The 19,452-nt window shown below is 44.2% G+C and overlaps 1 protein-coding gene across 1 annotated transcript in view; it reads right to left on the reverse strand.

The window, feature by feature from the left end:
• The window catches only part of GLRA1 (glycine receptor alpha 1), an 85,084-nt gene that overhangs the window by 11,169 nt on the left and 54,463 nt on the right, over positions 1 to 19,452 (reverse strand). The window contains exons 4-6 of the mRNA XM_063120893.1: positions 6,755 to 6,978; positions 2,081 to 2,163; positions 1,065 to 1,202 (exon numbers count right to left, since the gene is read on the reverse strand). Coding sequence (XP_062976963.1) covers positions 1,065 to 1,202; positions 2,081 to 2,163; positions 6,755 to 6,978 — 445 coding nt within the window. The remainder of the gene's footprint in view (positions 1 to 1,064; positions 1,203 to 2,080; positions 2,164 to 6,754; positions 6,979 to 19,452) is intronic.

The following is a 19,452-nucleotide window of genomic DNA, read 5'->3' on the forward strand; positions in this document are numbered from 1 at the left end:
GGACACAGTTTTGATTAACTCTGTGGAAAAGCGCTCTTTACATTTATTGAAAGATTTTCTTATCAAAATTTGTCATAGGAAAGATATTTTCTTCCTGGAAAATGAACATTTTGATGACATTTTTCTTTGCACAAATCAAACAATTTTAGTTTCCCTGTTTTTTTTTATTCCTCCAACATCCATTGTTCTCTAATTTAGAAGCAATTTGATCAAATTATTTAAGTTTTGGAAACCACAAAACCATTTTCAAACTTTTCAAATGCATGCTTAAAAATATACAGATGTAGCCCATAGCTTCTTTGCTGTTTTTCCCCTTGCACACACATAAGCATAATAAAATCCTCATTTGAGGCTGTTCCTACACCAGCCTGAAAATCAGGGCTGGTCACAGCCGAGTCCCTGTGTGTCCAAATGATGCACAGGGACTCCTGTGATCAGGAGAGGACTAGCAGGGGTTTTCCCAGGGATAAATAATCCCTGAGAAAACCCGATTCTTCCCACAGTCTCGGGATCGTCCCGAGACTGTGGGAGGTGTGGGCAGCTGTCCCGGCTTCTTCCCTCCTCCCCGCAAGTAGCGGAGGTCAGCAGAGAGAAGGAACTGGGCCGGGGGCAGCCCAGTACATCGGTGGTGGGGTGGGGAGTAGGGTTGGGCTTTTTTTTTTCACTTACTTTTCGCTGGAGTGCAAGCACGCTCTACCTGTTGTGCCTTTTAAAAAAATGGCAGATGTGATGGATGTGACGTCCCTCTCCACTTCCGGGACGTCGCGTGGCCGTGTGGACACAGGGCGACGATCCTGGAAGCAGGTGAATCTGGGATTTCCCCCCCCTCCCTCCCTCTACACTCATAGGTGTAGAAAGGGCCTTTCATTTGAACTTACTGTGTGCTCTATAAATAGTCCCACGTTAATGAAAATGGAATTGTGTTAGGTCAGATAGGTGGCTCGTTGGACAGGTTGAATGATCTCTGTTTATAACTAAAGTAAAATATAGGGAGCTGGCATCCTGATCCACTGATTATTTATTTTTTAAAGACAAGTGCTTAGCATATATGTGCCCATACTGACCCGTGTTGTAATGCTTAGTGCAGTAGCGCAAGTCCTTTTCTTCCTTTAGGATGAACTGAGGCAGGGTTAGATCATCAGCAACCTGCACAGCTCCTTTCTCTTGCCATTCAAAGATCAGATCATTCATTGTGTAGCCGACTGTGGACACCAAGGGAACAGGCGAAACACATGAGCACAGACTGGAACTTAGAGTTAATTCAGACGACCAGGTTAGTATTAGTACCTACTAGTACAAAACCTTTGTTTACTAGCAGCAAGATGCTAGTACTGAACAAACTTAGAATTAATGCTACTCTTGTCCAGAGAGTTTGCAATCTATGTGAGGTCCAAAACTACATGCCTAGGTAAATATGCAGCTGCTATTAAAACTAGACACTATGCATTTAGTTTTCTCTTCCTCTCATCTAACATTGTTCAAGTGGAACGTGCCTGGTGATGTGCTGTCACAACATTCTTCATTTCTTGTGTTCCACCATTGGGCTCCATTATCTCCTGCTAGTGATGTGGAGAGTGGTTGGAGAAAAATGGAACATCATGCGCACGCGGCATGGTATTCTATTAGTTATCAGGGAGAAAGAAACTACTACACACATGGCAGCAGTTTTTGTTGACAGCAATTTGTTCACCATAATGTCTACTTTGGTCCTTAAATGGACTGGAGAGGAATGAAGGACAGAGGTCAAAAGCTGATAAATAATGAGTGAGCATTGTATCCTACAGTCTTCTGCAGACAAGGGATTCCCCCCCCCCCCGCCTAACCCCAGAGTATTCTCCAAGGAGAATCTATGCTAAATTTAAGCTGGACTGCTTGAACACTGGCAGGGAGTGTGATCAGAGAAGCATGAAAACTTGCACATGACACACAGTCTGTCCCGATGCTTCATCTCTCCCTCCTTCCCTCCAGTTTCTCTTTCATAATTGGAGGATTCAGCTAAGAGCTGAACAGATGATGCAGCATGTGGGTGCACGCACACAGAAGGGCAGTTATTTTTAGAGGGGAAACCTTCAGGACTCACAGCTCTCTAACTGCATGATACACGTCTGGACGTCCATGGGGAAGTTCTTCAGATCCATGGGGCAAGCCAGCGTCAAGGTGATCCTGGGAAGAGATTAGAGACAGCAAAGTAATTCTTGACATGACGAGCACGTTTTATTCACGCCATCAGGGTGAGAGCAAGCATACTGGGGTGTATGTAGGACAGCATCTGGTACTGCCACTGCACCTCCGCTGTTTGTGTGGCGCCAGTGAGACTAGGGATTCCACACGTCGTACTGAGGGCGCTTCCATGCACCCCCAGTGCGCCTCCAAAGCGATCGTGTAGCTTGCCTGGCGAAGAGACGAGGAAGAGGCGTCCTTGCCGCCGCCGCCGCCGCCACCCACCTCCCTCCTCGCCGGCGGCAAGGACGCCTCTTCCTCGTCTCTTTGCCAGGCAAGCTACATGATCGCTTTGGAGGCGCACTGGGGGCGCATGGAAGCACCCTCAGTACGACGTGTGGAATCCCCCCCACTGCTAACGTAACAGGAAGCTAAAGCTTCCTAGAGCAACTTGGAAATGAGCTGAAATGTCAGGAATGGGACACGACCCTTCTGACCTGTTCTGTTCCAGAAACAAGACTTACATTGTCATTCTGGAAATGCTAACTTCCTGTTGTACTTGTGGTGGTTTCTGCTGGCTTTCAAGCAGTACTGGATACCGCCCAATCAGGGCATTACCCTCTGTGCTGGAAATATTGAAATTGTATTTAATCTGTTTTTAAATTTGGCATGTTCAACAATTTTGAGGCATTCAAACACTATACAACATTTTAGTATAATGTTGTAATGTTGTATAATGTTTTAACAGTTGTATCTTTTTTTCTGAGCTGAATTGTTGTAAACTGCTCAGAGAGATTCAGCAGTATAGAAATGAAATAATAATAATAATAATAATAATAATAATAATAATAATAATAATGGTTAAGTTCGAAACATTACCTCAATTTCTCCTCCACATCCTCCTATCTACTGCTGCTTAATATTTATACTCTCCTACATAAATATGTGCATATATGTACAATAATACAAACCTAGAACATCCAGAAAGAACCTTTTCCCTGCCATGTTAGTTTTGAATGTGCAGACGATGCGTTAAATCCAAAGTTGTGTGAGTGGATTTCTGCTTATGCAACAGACTCTCCTCTTGCTTTCCTTCCCCCAGAACCCCCCCCCCTCCAATCTGCTGTGGAGGGTCCTCCAACCCTCTGGAGCAGATTTGGGTACTGCTGCAGGATCTGTTCTTTCAGAGTTACTTGTTCTGTTGGTGGACGGCCAGCCCTGGATCCAACCTATTTTTTTTCTAAACAGAGGAGGGACGTTAAAACATTTGATCCCCTTAACCAGCTGTTTGATATGGTACAGCCAGCAAAGGTACATCATGTGAGGCTGTTGATTATGCATGCTGGATTCTCATCTGCCAGGTAATGAGAAATCAGCCACCATGTTTTGCAGGAAGACAAACAGAATAAGACCCATTTTTCACAACAAGAGCACTTCCAGGCAATTACATGTTGAATATCAATTCAAATGAGGCCCTAAGTGTATATGACAAACTGGTTAATGTGCACAGTTAAACTATGGAATTCATTACCATAAAACATGGTGATGGCTACCAATTTGGATGGCTTTAAAAGGGGGTTAGACAAATTCCTGGAAAAGAAGGCTATCAATGGTTACTAGTCCTGATGACTATATGCTACCTCCAGTATCAGAGGCAGTAAGCCTGTGTGCACCAGTTGCTGGGGAACATGAGTGGGAAGGTGCTGTTGTACTCATGTCCTACTTGTGGGTTTCCTGTGGACAATTGGTGGGCCACTATGTGAACAAAATGCTGGCTAGATGGCTATTCATATGGTGTTTTTTAAAATGTTCTTAATGCAGCCCTATGGAAGATGCTGCCCTCCCTTCAGTCCCCACAATTAGCCTTGCTTAAAATGTCTAGATTAATAGAAACTCTAGCAAGAACTGCTGACATCTTCCCTGCTAAATCATTCCACCTATCCCCTCCCCAGCTTACATGAGTATTGCCTTTCCGTATACTTTTCAGACAGCAGAAGTATAAGAACACATGTCTCCCACCTCTCCGAGCAGAACAATAAATGGTAGGTCACCTCTGGTGGCAGTTGTTTTATTACCTACCTATTGTTAGCTGGAGAGCATTTCAAGCAGCCGTGTGAATTAAAGCTTTAGGTTCCCAAAGACCCGGGCTACGTGCTTTGGGTACTGCTTTGCTGTCTGGTGTCTGCTGTTTGAACTGAAGCCACCTCCTGTTTTTTGTCTGCATTACAATACTGGCTGTTTATTTTGTTCCTCGGCACCAGCACAGCACCTGCGACATGAGCCAGGTGTCCCAGTGGGATGTGCTCCTTTGCATTTTGGGATTGCACTGCCAGGCTTCAGCAAGCCGGTGTTTGCAAACATAGCACGAGTTCACGGAAATGTAGTCTTCAGAATCTATTGTCAGTGTTTTCCTCTCTAGCATTAGACTGCACTTAACAAGAAAATTGCATGTTCTTAATTGCATTCTTTTTTTGAGGGGGGTAGGGGGGAAAGGGAAATTTGGAGGTGGCTAGAATTGATTATCTCCAAATTAAAACGAGTTCAGTTATTTCAGTTCACATAGCATTAATCTGAAATCCAATGATCCAGAAATAACTGTGTTGAGAAATGCCAGGGAAAAAGCCAGCTCTATCTGGTTCTACTGTGTGATTTGCCCTCTCTCGATCAAAATAATTTCCATTCCCCTGAAAGCAAAGGAGAGCAAGCTAGAACATCTTTCAGACTGTAATAACCCAATGTGTGGAAAATCCCCTTTTATATTCTCAAATTGGGCCAGATTTTCAAAGAACTGCTTTTGTATAGGACGGGTTGGGTGGAGGGGGAGGTATTTCAATCTTGCATTGTCTGTGATTCTTCTACAATCCTGTGGTTCAATTTATAAAGCAAGAATACATACACAGGAATCTGGAACCATTAAGGCATAATTAATACATGCTATGTAATCCTTAATATGGCTGCAGTCATATACACAGTTAACTGGTATTAAGTCCCATTGAACTCATTAGGATGTACTTCTGAGGAGACATGCATAAGAATTTGCTGCATTGTTTTTTTCTTAAGAAACTAAGAAGAGCCTCATTGGATCAGGCCAATGTCTGATAGATAGGCTACATTATTTGTAAGAATCCCTGCAGGCCCAAGGTTGTACACAAGTGCAAAAAAATCTACCTTCTGCATCTCCTGGTTTAGGGTAATAATAATTCTTAAAGGAACCCGGGGCAATTGAAAAATTCAGTGCACAAAAACCCTTTGCACACTGGCACTTTTTCTGCCTTTATGACACAAGGACAAACAATATCTCAGCCTTTGATCCTGGTGTGCATAGAACCGAAAGGTGGCAAAATCGACTGCTTGAGTTGAAGCTGAATTTCACAAGAATGTCACAGTAATACCAGCAACTTCAGCTTTCATAAGCAAAAGTATACTTCATGGGCGAGAGCTGCTAAAAAAGGTGACTCTGCTGTAGTGTTGTTGAAGGGGTCACACGGCTGCCTGCCTAACCTTTAATGCACGTTAACCATTCTGTCGCCTTGATGTCAATGGGACAGGTGCAGCTAACCATATCTTCTTTTCTATTTCCATGTGCACTTGTTTCTGAGCCACCATAGGGATCGAAATAAGAGACAAATGAATAAATGTGAAGTTGCAGTATGGTGCAACTATGGTATAGATGATTAAAAACCCACAGGTTTTTCTCATAGCATTGTACTCATGCTAGAAGAGATCCAATGACAACAACAGGGTATTTTGCTCTCCAGGGATGGACGTGGGATTGGAGAAAATATTAGATGTTTTGCAGGCAGGGGGGAGCTACATTCCTGTTCACTGACCAAAAATCAGGATGGATGTGCTCTCCATTTTTGGATGTAAGAAGTGCACGGCTTCCAACAACTCCATCCAATGGCAAATCATTGCTGAAGGGGAATGGAATAGCATTGTTGATGTTTCCTAAATGTCTAAGAACATAAGAGCCCTGTTGGATCAGACCAAAGATCTATCTAGTCCCACAGCCTGCTTCCCACAGCAGGCATGCAGATGTTTTTAAAGTCCTACATGAATGGTACAGAAGAGGAAACATTCAACGTCTAATGGTTAGTGGGAGTCATGTTGCTCCTAACAGATTATGTCACAGGCATCATCCAAGCGCACAGCAACCATATCCCAGGCAGCACTCATTGTAACAATGGATGTGCTATTAGGCTGTGGGAAGAGATTCCATTTCTCTGTGACAAAATATTACAATTTGAGCAATAGGAAAATGACACACACTTGAGCTGAAGGGCTTCCCTGCAGAGGGGATGGCATTATTCTTGATTAAGAAGGGAAGGGGGCATGCATTTTTCTTTCCCTCTTTATAAACAGACACTCTAGTTAGATCTTGATACTCGTGTATTGTAACAGGTGATAATTGTCTTTGCATTACTCCATCCATTTACAATGCCTTTTCAAAGGGAACATTACTCCAGAATGAAAATGTTGGCTAGTTCACGATTCATACAGGCCTGCAAACGCTGGGCTTGCTTCCACTTTTTATCACGTGCAGGACCTACACGCTGGAGACCTGCACATGAATTCTACCCCTCCTCCCCCTCACCTGATGCTGTACAGGACGTCGCCATTCTTGGAGATGCGCAGGAGTTTGTTATCTGTGGTGATCTCGTGAAAGTGAGCCCCTTTCTCATTAGCAAAGAACAAATCCGGCTTCCAGATGGAGTCCAACATGGATGGGTCCAAATCAAGGGCATCATCTGGATACTCTTTGTATGACAGCCGGGGGTCATTCCATTGCTGCCGTAAGAAAATATTCACTCTATAATCCTGCATGGAAGAATGAAAATAAAAGTTAATGGTGGTTGCCCAAAAGGAATGTGTCAGAAATGGCCTTTATTTTTAGCTCTTTAGCCAAGGGGTTGATCAGAGGGCAAACAGCTGCAGTCCGCAACACCTGCCCCCATGCAGCGGTTTTCAGACCGTACTATGACAGACAGTGTTGTGGTGTCTCTAACTGAAGAGGAGAATTTCTCCAGCCTCTCAGATAGGCAAAGCATTAACCACTTCCAGATTGGGCAAGGGTTACAGTAATGAGATGCCTCCTGTGTATGCTGATAATGTGTGCAGGATGAAAAACAGGGTATGGAAGGAACAGCCCACATGTTTCTGAATTATTATCATTTCCCCAGTGTCTTTAAAGTGTGCAAGCTACTCCACACTTCAGTTTCACAACAATCCTATGAGACATAACAGGAGCCATGAACATAAGAGGAGCCATGCTGGATCAGACCAAGGGTATATCTAGTCCAGAATTTTGTTCACACAGTGGCCAGCCAGCTGTCGACCAGGAACCCACAAGCAGGACATGAGTGCAACAGCACCCTCCCATCCATGTTCTCCAGCAAATGGTGTACATAGGTTTACTTCCTCTGATACTGGAGGTAGGACATAGCCATCAGGACCAGTAGCCACTGATAGCTACTCCTCCAGGAATTTATCTAACCAAATTGGTGGCCATCACTATGTCTTGTGGTAGTGAGACAGTCCACCATCAATCCCATTTTATACATAGGTCAGGCAACCAAGAGAAGGACACTGAAGAGGGAGAAGAATGGATGTGGGAATTACTTGCAGAATGAGCCCCCAGAAGACCCCACTCAGCTGAGAATGCCATGGACCAAGACTGCAACCATCTCTATGGCCTGAGGAAATCTCTCTGCTTTCCACCTCTGACTCTGAAGACGCCACATCCAAATGCTCAGCTGAGCAGGAGCACCCCACCTCACCCCAGCTCCACTACTGAAGTCCACCAGGGGGGGATCTACACTACTGCCTTAAAGCACTTTAAAGCGCTTTATAACAGTTTTGACAACTGTTTGGGCCCAGGACACACTGCATATACAGTTTTCAAAACATTTTCAAAGTGCTTTAAAGCGCTTTAAAAGCAGTAGTGTAGATCCCCCCCTGCTCTGCCTGAAGAATTGAGCATTGCCTCTTTAAGTACTGATAGGGTAAAACTAGAAACCTGGACCTGCCTACACCCTGCAAAACACTTTAGTTGGTTCCTGACCTTTGCTGGAGCAGCATCCTAACTTGCTGCTTTTGGGTGTCTGCATTTATTTATCTATTTACTGTATTTCATTTCTACACCACACAATAGCTGAAGCTCTCTGGGCAGTTCACAAAAAGTTAAAACCATAAGAACAGCATAAAATATAATATGAAAGCTTAAAACCACAATATCAAACCACAACAAAAGTACAACCAGATGAAAACAGAGCAGCAATGCAGAGATTTAAAATGCACATTTAAAATAACAGAGTTAAAAGACTAGGATAGTAAATTGCTAAAATATTGGGAAAATAAAAAGGTCTTCATGGGGTGCCAGAAAGAGTATAACACAGGTGGCAGGCGAGCCTGGAGCTCACTCTACAGCCAGGTGCCACAGCAGAAAAGGCTCTCCTCTTGGTAGCCACCTGCCTCACTTCCTTTGGCAGGGGCTCATAGAGAAGGGCACCTGAGGATGATCTTAGGGTCTGGGCAGGTACACATGGGAGGAGGCAATCCTTCAGATAAATTGCCCCCAAGGTGTTTAGGGCCTTGAATGTTACTAGCAGCACTTTGAATCAGGCCCAGACATGGACTGGCAGCTGGTGCAGCTGGAAAAGTAATGGTGCAATGTGGACTCAATGGCCAGTCCCAGTTAACAATCTTGCTGCCCAGTTTTGGACCAGCTGAAGTTTTGGACGATTTTGAAAGGCATTCCCACATATAATGCATTGCAGAATTCGGCTGAGAGGTTATCAGAGCATGGATGACTGTAGCTAGGCTATCTCTGTCCAGGTAAGGGCACAGTTGGTATATCAGTTTAAGCTGATAAAAAAGTGCTCCATGCTACTGAATCCACCTGTACCTCAAGTAACAGTTCTGGATCCAAAAGCAGCCCCAAACCACAAACCCAATCCTTTGGGGTGTGTGTGTGCAACCTCCTCCAGGACAGGTTGAACATCATCTATCTGGGCAGACAAACAACTCACTAATAGTACCTCCGTCTTGTCTGGACTGAGACTCAGTTTGTTGGCTGTCATCCAGTCCATTACTGTGCCCAGGCACTGATTCAGAACAGCCACTGCCTCACCTGGGTTTGATGAAAAAGAGAGGTAGAGCTTGGTGCCATCCGCATGTTGAGGACACCTCAGCCCACATCTCCAGATAACCTCTCCTAGCAGTTTCATATAAATGATGAACACATAAGGGATAAAATAGAGCCCTGTGGAACTACATGGCCTAGTTCCCATGGTGCAGAGCAATAATCCCCCAACACCACCTTCTGGAATCGGCCCTCCAAGCAGGGGCAGAACCACTGCAGCGCAGTGCCTCCAACTCCCAGCCCAGACAACCTAATCTATCCTGAACAGTTCCCAACTCCACTTGGAGCTGTCCATGGTCCTACTTCTTGCCTGAACTCTCCCTTTGTTTTCCACTTGCAGACCCCACTTTGAACAGGATAATGGAGAGAGAAAGAGCAAAGTCTGATATCATCCATGTGTCTGGTTTAATCTTATTTAGTTTTATTTATTTATTTATTAAATTTATATACCGCCCCATAGCCGAAGCTCTCTGGGCAGTTTACAAAAGTTAAGAACAGTGAACATTAAAAAAGTATACAAAATTTAAAACCATCAAAAATATACAGAAACAACAGTATAAAACAGTATCCATTTTAAACAACAACAGTTCTGGGGTCCATTAAAAAACAAACAAACTTAGCATGTGTTGTTAAATGCCTGGGAGAAGAGAAAGGTCTTGACCTGGCACCAAAAAGATAAAGTTGGTGCCAGGCGAGCCTCATTGGGGAGATCATTCCATAATTGGGGGGCCACCACTGAAAAGGCCCTCTCCCTTGTTGCCATCTTCTGAGCTTCCCTCTTATGTGAATAATCTGGATGACTGCAATGCATTATAAGTGGGGCCACCTTTGAAAATAGTCCAGAGACTACCTTTACAGTGCTGTTAAAGTGCTTACTACAGTAATACTATATACAGTTTTTGGAACAACCAAATATGCTAAGAAACAATAAGCCTTATTACTTAAACCTCATTTTCCTTGTCCTGAGCTCTAAGGAGGATGAGGGGGACATAAAAGTCGTAAATAATGACATCTTGTGTGTTCATAAATGCTCAGATCCTGGCCTAGGCTAGGCCAATGTATTTGTTGGGTTTCCCCTTCATACCATGAACCTCTTTTTCTATGCATAAGAAGAGCAGTCTCTCTGTGTATGAGAGACACACACACAGAGAAGACACACACACAGAGTGTGTGTGTGTGTGTGAGGGAGAGAGAATGAAAAATGGGGCTATTGTTATTAGAGAGACCTCTGGTTCATAGGGTTCTTGCATGTGGCTGCAAAACTAGACAGTGCTACAGACTTTATGGGCCTTCCCTGTAATTTAATTGGAATGTGTCTCACTAGCACTGTGGGGAATGACTTTTGCTTCATAACCTCATGTCTTACAGCTCCCCTGTGTAACTCCAGGACAGGCCAAGCCAGACCCTTTCCCAGGACAATTGGCGGCAGCAGGAGGGGGGGGAGCTTTGGCTTCCTTTGTCTGACCAATGGCTTCCATCTGCCATCTGCCCCCTTTCTCCTCAACTTCACAGAGAAAAGAAGCAGGTGGCCTTTGATAAACAAAAGAGGTGATAAAAGCCCAGAGTCCCTTCCTTCATTTGCATTTTCGATGTGCTTGAGGAATGGCAGGCCGTAAACCAATTTCACTGCCCTTGACCAAATTAATTGTTAGGATTAGGATTTATGTTTTTTATTTAGTGCTTCTGTTACTTGGGATGACCTGAAGCAGTGAGTCAGAAGCCAATAATACAGTGAAGGTGCATGCAGAAGCCATTATATGGCTGCTCATTGCTAACTAATGCAGAAGCAGCTGATCCCCTTACTTCTGCATGCAAGTCAATGGTCTTGCATTGGCTTTAGAATGACTGGCTATTTTGGGATATTTAACCTCAGCTTGAGAAGTGTGAAAATACATGATGGCAGTGGCCTTGAGCCTGCTCCACAGAAGGGTTCCCTAAGGCTGGTTTGGGAATGGTGTATATAAACTGAAAACAGGGAACAAAATGGCAGTTGAATGGTGGGCAGGAGAATTTATGCTAGATGACGACTTCTTCTTCTTCTTCTTCTTCTTCTTCTTCTTCTTCTTCTTCTTCTTCTTCTTCTTCTTCTTCTTCTTCTTCTTTGATACATGCCTTGGTAACTTTTGGACTGGATTACTGAAACATGCTTTATGTGGATCTGTCTTTGAAGATGATGAGGTTAATCAGCACCTAGATTTGTCTTATTGTTGATCGTTTGAAATTGTTTTAGTTCTATATTGTCTGTGTGCATGCTGTCTGGTTAAATGTTTGTCTATAAATGGTTTTACACTTTGTATAATGTATTTTCTTAATGGTTTTTTTTGTCTTTGTAAGCCACCCAGAGAGCTTTGGTTATTGAATGGTAAAGAAATGCAAAAATGTAATAAATGAATGAATGAAGAGTGTTTTTATTTATTTAAAATAAATAAATTGTTTTTGTGATCTTTTCGGTGGCAAGTAAAGAAGTGATTTCTATTTTATTTATTTTTAAAGTTCCAAGGCTTTTTAGCTGTTCAGGTTTAAAAATTCTGTTAGTGCATATTTAGATTTTTGCACTGCTGTTGACTTTTATCTTGGTTACTTGCATTGTTTTTATTCTCTTTTAAACTTACGGTTTTACATTATGTTTTGCAATGTTATTGTACTGGATGGTGTTAAGCTTTGTCTTGTAAACTGCCCAGACAGCTTTGGCTAATGGGCAGTATACAAATGTAATAAATAAATAATAAAAGAAATAATTTCTATCCTTCCTTTCTGCCAAAAAAATAAATAAATAAAAAAAATGGTGCTCAAAGAGGCTAACAATGGCCTGGTTCAGACAACATACTAAACCATGCTGCAAGCAGCATGGTTTAGCATGTTGTCTGAACCAGGCCAAAAAAATCTTGAAATCTTAATAAACACAGTGGTATAGCCAGGCAATTTTAGACCCTGGACTTACAGGTGTTACGGGGGCCCCTTTAGGCAGCCGCATGTATTACTTCACTTGGAAAGAACACAATCAACATTCCTTTTCTCCTGTCCCTCCCAAACATACTCAACCACCATTCCATGCTTTACATCTGCTTCTAAATTCCTGAGACGTTTGAACAAACAGCAACTGTTTGCTAACCCTGATAAAACAAAAAGAGAAGTACTCTGAGCATGTGCACTTTCACATTTTAAACTCAATTAAATGGCTGCTGTGAAAAAAGAAAGGCAAATTCCACGTTAGGCATAATTAGGAAAGAAATTGAGAATGCAACTGCCAATATATATTACCCCTTTACAAATCTGTGGTGCGACTACACTTAGAATACTGTGCACAGTTCTGGTAATCACACCTAAAAAAGTGATATTCTAGAGTTGGAAAAAGGGCAGAAAAGAGCAACTAAAATGGATAGGGTAATCATAGAAGCTTTTCTAGACTCAGCACAGCAACCCCTTCTCAGCTTTTGTGAGGTTTTTTCTGGAGAATTTCTTACTCCCTGGATGTGTGAGCTGTATAGTCACCATGTGTGCAGGTGTGGCTTTTAGCCACCTCTGTGCATAGCCCAGCAGCAGTGGCAAGAGAAGCTGAGGAAACTGGAACATGGCATGTATTTCACTTTAAGATGCTCCAGTTGTAGTCATTAAGTGCCACCCACGCCTCTCATGTACCAGGCACAAGAATACAATCTAAAACCATCATAGCCTTTTAAGAGAACAAAGATTGTTCAATATATGTACACAGGGTGGATTTCCATTAGTATGCAAGGCATTGTGTGAAATGCATGTTGAAACTCTGTTTGCAAATATCTTCATATCACTTTTGCATATAGTTAGTATTTCTGATAGAAATTCAGGATTTGTCTGCTGGATAAAGTCCCCATTTTACCCTAGACCTTTTTGCATTGCTAACAGTGCCACATAAGGTCTTCCTACTGGCTCCTCACCTCTATTTGAACTTGAAAGTACGCCTCAAAGAGGCATGAATAAAACTTTATTCTGCTCTTTGTGAGGAGGGCTGGTTTTCAAGAAGTCACCTTCACATGTTCTGGTTAATTACCCATTTCTTTCTCCCCAAGGTAAGATGTCTTTAGGAAAATGTTGAATAGCTGAAGACAGCTAATAATGGGATTGGCCTTATGCACAACTAACCAGTCACGCAAGTCTGAAGTCAGGGAAGAAAGATGCTGGCAAAGAAAATGGAAGGATTTGAAGTAGAAAAGGGGATTGAATCTCTGCAGACAGCAGCTACCTGAACAAATCAAATGCATTGATTTCCTCCCCTTTTTGTTTGTGAAAATCAGTGATGGCTGCAGTCAGTGAAAATCAATGTAATTGGCCTAACAGGCAGAAACCAAAAAGCTCCTTTGCTTATTCAGCTACAAACCAGCTGAATGCTGGCAGGTCAACCCTGTTCCTGTGCCTATTTCATGTAAGACATGAAATAAATCTATGTAGTTGAAAGACTCCAGTGGGAGCTGCTCAGAGTATTGCCTTGCATGATGAAATGCTGCACAAGAGGAAAGCAAGGAAGCCATTGCTTGGAGAATTTAGGACTTGTGGAATAAATGGAGATTTGAGAAGATTGCCCAAGAGCAGGGGATTGAGGGAAGAAAATGCCATTTACCTTCAAAAGGGATTTTAGCAGGAGTATTCCAATGTGAGGGCATTTTCACACACAAGCCTGAAACCGGTTTTTGCTGAAATTGTTCTCTAATACAGGTGTAAAAATGTTGTTAGCTAGACTGTAGCTCAGTTTTCTCTTCTCTACTATGTCCTAATTTAACATGGCATAAATAGAGAATGTTCTCGCATAACTTGTATTTCTGTCCCCAGCATATATGACCTGGGGGGATTCCACACGTCGTACTGAGGCCGCTTCCATGCGGCCCCAGTGCGACCCCAAAGCGATCGTGTAACTTGCCTGGCGAAGAGACGAGGAAGAGGCGTCCTTGCTGCCGCTGCCGCCACCCACCTACCCCCTCGCCGGCCAGGACGGAGAGCTTGGCGGAAGAAGGCGGGGTTCCGCCGAGCTCTCCGAGCCAGCCGGCGAGGAGGGAGGTGGGTGGCGGTGGTGGCGGCGGCAAGGACACCTCTTCCTCATCTCTTCGCCAGGCAAGTTACACGATCGCTTTGGGGTCACAATGGGGCCGCATGGAAGCGGCCTCAGTACGACGTGTGGAATCCCCCTTAATTGCTTTTTGTTCTGTACTTTTTTATATGATTCTTCCCACTTTTCACTTTCTTCACAGAGATTTGTGGTTAGAGAGTAGCAAGAGAGAGTGGGGTTTTGGAAAGAACAGGGTTAATGGATCCAGGACTCCTGCTAGAGGCTGCCATAACAGCCCTGGGGTCTGTGTATATATGGGGAAAGCCCCACGGTGGCTGTGAATCTGCGCCAGTTATATGACATAGCCACAGATTCACAGCCATTGCGGGTTTCCCACTTGCTCTGACTTTTTCAGTGGGAGTGAGGTCAGTATGGCTCTTCTGCCGTCTGACCTTGCTCTGGGGCCGATCCAGGGGGAAGGTGACTGGTGATCAGTCATTTTCCACCAGGAGGAGGGACGGATGGAGGCTCCAGTACCCGCATGACCACCAGAAACCCTGTGCTCCTTCCTTGGCGTTGGGATTACCCAACGCCACCCCAGGTAAGAAAAAATGCAGGGTTTGGGGGGGAAGGTGGTACCAACTCGGTGCCATGATGACAGGGCCCTGGAAAGCTGCCAAGTATGTTCTTTGTTACTTTGTATGTCCTTTGTTAGGTTGATGGCCCATAACTTTTAGGAGATAGTTTGAGACACCTTTGAGAACCTTCTTGGAAAAAGGGGATGCCTTCTCCCCACTCCCAGCTACAAATGAGGTGATCAAGATGTCTCTGTGTGAAAAGAACAATTGATCGTAGTTTAGAGAGAGAGACTGGAAAAGGCAACAGGCCCAAAGAGTTCACAGAGTCCAATAATTAAATGGAGAGTGTTTTGGGTTGCTAGCTATCCCCTGGAGATCTGATGTGGGAGCAGGGGACTCTGGCCGTCTGCTGGAAGATTTAAGCTGTGCCTCCACATCTATGCTCAACCTGTACATTTGTAAATAAACACAAATACTACAAAATGTCAATAAGCCTCCAGTGACCTCCTTCCAAAGGAAACTAAAACCAGGTAAATATCGTGTCCCTGGAACAATTCATCTTGTGGAGATGTGGGGGTGAGCAAAACACTATTAATACCCATTTACCAAAGAAACACCTTATTTGATTTAAGAGTTCATGTCCAGATGACTCCCAACAATTATTTTCAGTTAAGATATTTCCAGCTTCTGGATTCTTGTGCCCTTATTAATCTCTATAGCTGCTGTGGTTGTACTGTGGTTGCCTCTAAGGTCACATTTGGTTTAACCTTTTAAAGTGAGATGGATAGCATATGAAATTTCTTTAAATAGATTACATTATATATAGATCATATAGATACAAAAGGGCATACAGAATGAGGGTTCCAAATGTCAGCTCTTGATCTTTAATTTAAAACTCACTTTTGCAACTTTTGCTTCCGACTCTGAAGCACTCAGAAGGAATGACCTGTTTAACGTCAATTCATTTTGTATAATTTTACGTGGTTCTATCTCATTACATATTTAATTTATTAAAATGACAATAAAAACAACAACCAGATAGAAACATTATTTTTTCAATACTGTCTAATAGCAAAATCTCTAGTCAAAAGGACCAGTCCCAGCAGCTAAAATGTAGAGATTGGTGAATCTGTCATTTTCACTTTTGCCCACATTCAGTTAGTTAAAATCTCATGTTCTTTCTATCCCCAATATTTGGAACTTGAGGTAAATTCTCATAAAAAAAGAACTGAAAAGAAATTCTAACACCCCACCTGCACCAGCAAAATTCAATAGGTACAGCTATTTCCAGCATAATGAGGACCATGATATACAGTACCTGTCTGCCATATAGCTGTTAAAGATGAGCAGTCTGTCAGGAAAATAGAGGTGACAAGCTTAATTCTGCACTAAAAAGGTTGAATACACAGGGTTTCAAAGCCAGACTTTTGAGACCAAACCCACTCAAAGCCCTGGACAGGGAGGGACAAATCTGTCTATTTTGTTTTCTTCCACCTTCAGGTGTTTTTTTTTTAAATCACAAGTTCCTTTTGTCCTAAATATGGAGAACTTTGTGAATTTTGATATAAATATATTTATCAAGAACAGACTGAAATTAAATTCTCACCCATCCCTATTGAGAGTTTACAACAGCACAGTTTTGGCGACAAGGGCCGTTGCTAGATGAGGAGTTAGCCCGGTGTGAGGCCCGGTCTCCCTCCTGTGCATCCAGATGATGCACAGGGGATCCCAGGGTCAGGCCGGGCTAAGTCCTCCCTTGACCCGGGATAAGCGGATCCACTTATGGCCTGGCTTTTCCGCAGCCCCGGGCTGAGGCCGGGGCTGCGGAAGGTCTAGCAGGGTCCGTGGCTTTTCCCGGCTGCTCGCTTACTCGATGGCGAGTAAGCGGACGGGTGGCGGATGGGCATGGTGAGCGGGGACGGGGACAGGTGTGGTGGACGGGGGATGGGCATGGTGACGGGGGATGGGCAGGGGGAGTGGGGAACCCTTAAAAAAAAAACACCTTACAGTTCCGGAGGTGCGCTCCTGTGCACATGGCCCTTTAAGGGCGAAAAAAATGGAGGACGCAACAGGGCTTCCGTTGGCCCCGTCACGTCTTGCGTGTGGACGGGGCCTACAGGCCGCACTACTTCTAGTGTGGCTTGGCCCTTCCTCCCACATGGATTATCTGGTAGGTCTAGCAAGGCCCAAGGTCAACATGTGGATCTCCACTTTGGAGAGGACATTCTACAACCTAGGCAGTGCATCAAGAAGGCTCTGTCTTGTGTTTGCACCTATTGCACTTCACACAGCTGGAGGACTTGGGCTTCAAAAAAGTGCTTGAACAGGTACAGGAAGAAAAAGGCATCTTTATAGACCAATTAGAGCTTGGAAATTTTAAGACCATGAGTTTGAATTGAGCCTGGAAGCAAATTGGCAACTAGCTGAAACAACACTACAATAAAGAATGTTTTACACCACACAATAATCTGACTGCTGCAGCCTTCACCAATTAAAAACAGCAATATGTGCAACATGTTACACAACAGCACTATGTAATCCAATCTGGATGTGGTGTGCACATGAATAGCCATGATGAGGTCCAATTTCCCCCAAAAGGGACATAGCTGGCACACCAAAGTTGCTGAAAAGCTGGAGCATCATTCTTGATGTGTGAATCTGATTCTTTGCGTTACTCCATTCAAAACAGACTGAACCACAGTACCCAGATCAATGGAACTTCAACCAACACGCCTTCCATCTTGTCTGGTTTAAGCTTCAATTTTTTTACCCAGTCCCTCTCCAGCCTAAGACCAAGTTCAGGTCCTCTTCTGCCTCCCTGAGACCGGAAGAAAATGAGGGATAGGACTCATTGTCATCAGCATACTGACAACATTTCAAAATATTTGGATGTTACACAGAAGTTTTATATAGGTGTTGGACTGCGTGGGAGACAAGATGGAACCCTGTGGTGCTCCCCACAGCAAACACCATGTGATAAAACAGTCTCACAGAGACCCACCAAATTACAGCATATCTTAGTCCCATTCCAAGAGGTGGTCCAGAATGATACCATGGTTGATGCTGCTGAAAGCCACTGAGAGGTCTAGACTTGACAAGGATGCACTACCCCTGTCAATCTATCAGTGTAGGCCATGCACTCTGTTTCAATTCCAAGTCTAGGCTGGAAGCCAGATAGCTAAGGATCCAGATAATCAAAATCCTCCAGGAATGCCTGGGGCCGAGATGCCATTATAAGATCTATTACCTTGCCCAGGAATGGCAAATTGGAGACTGGGAATAGCTAGTTAGATCAGCATGATCCAATGCGTTTTTGTTTGTTTGTTTGTTTTAAAGATGGGTCTCTCAACAGTTTCATTCAGAGTCATGGGAACTATGCCTCCCTAAAAGAAGCATTTAGAACTTGTCACCATAGAAGGTGCCAGCTTCCTCTTTGGCAGCTTTAATCATCCAGAAAGGGCAAGGGTCAAGAGCACAAGTGGTTGATCTCACCTGTCCGGAAATCCAGTACACATCATTAAGTATCCACAATGGGACATGAGGGAACTACAGGCACATTCAGGGCCTGTTCTCTAACTGTGGAGTCTAAGACAGAACAGATGTAAGTGTAAAGTGCACAGCAAAATGTTCAAAGCAGGCTACCAAGGGCTCTCCTAGATCCTCACCTGTGCCAGTATGTAATAGGTCATCAGAGGCTACACTGAACAGGTCCTCTGGACATCATCTCATATATGCAATGAGTGCAAAGAGTGCAGAGTAATCTCTAAAATGGGTTCCAACTTGCGTATGGTTGGATTTATCATGGGTTTTCCACCACCATTGTTCTAGCCATTACCACAACACTTTCAGAGTCCCCAGGACTTCTATAAATTAGAGACTTCTTCAGCTCTACCCAGGAGGAGAAGGGTCTAGGCATGGTAATGTCAGTCATCCTGGTCATCAACCAGAGATTCAGCTGAATAGGCAACGCTATCAGAAGAAATAGGGCTGTGCTCTGCTCTGATTCGGATCACGAATCGGATCGGGGGAGCTGCGGATTGAGGCGAAGCGGTTTGCCTCCATCCGGAGTTCCGAATGCAGGTAAGTGGGGGGAGGGGGGGCTCACCTGGCGCCATGCATCAGTTGAAGCCTGCGCTGGACCGCGACCGACACAGGTCAATGCGGTGACGGCGGTGGATCCAGGTAAGGGGGCAGGGGGGCTGCTTCCGTTTTGAGGCCTTGGCCTCAGTTGAAGCCTGTGCCGGACTGCAACAGATGCAGGTAAGTGGGGGGGAGGGGGGCTAACCTGGCTCCACCACCGCAGTCTGTGCAGTGATGGCGGCGGAGCCAGGTAACGGGGGGGTTATTCGGCCCCCATTCACCGCGGAGGCAAGTAATAGGGAAGGGGGGGCAAAATCTCAATCTGCCCCTCCAGATCTTGCTCCGTGGAACGGGAGAGGGTCGGATCAACCCAAAGTGGTTTGGGCCTGATCAGAAAGTTCTGGATCGGGCCACAAAACAGTTCAGGGTGTGTGTCCATGCACAGCCCTAAGAAGAAACATATCATAGAATGATCA

The sequence above is a fragment of the Elgaria multicarinata genome, chromosome 3, assembly GCF_023053635.1.
Source record: "Elgaria multicarinata webbii isolate HBS135686 ecotype San Diego chromosome 3, rElgMul1.1.pri, whole genome shotgun sequence".
Lineage (NCBI taxonomy): Eukaryota > Metazoa > Chordata > Lepidosauria > Squamata > Anguidae > Elgaria > Elgaria multicarinata.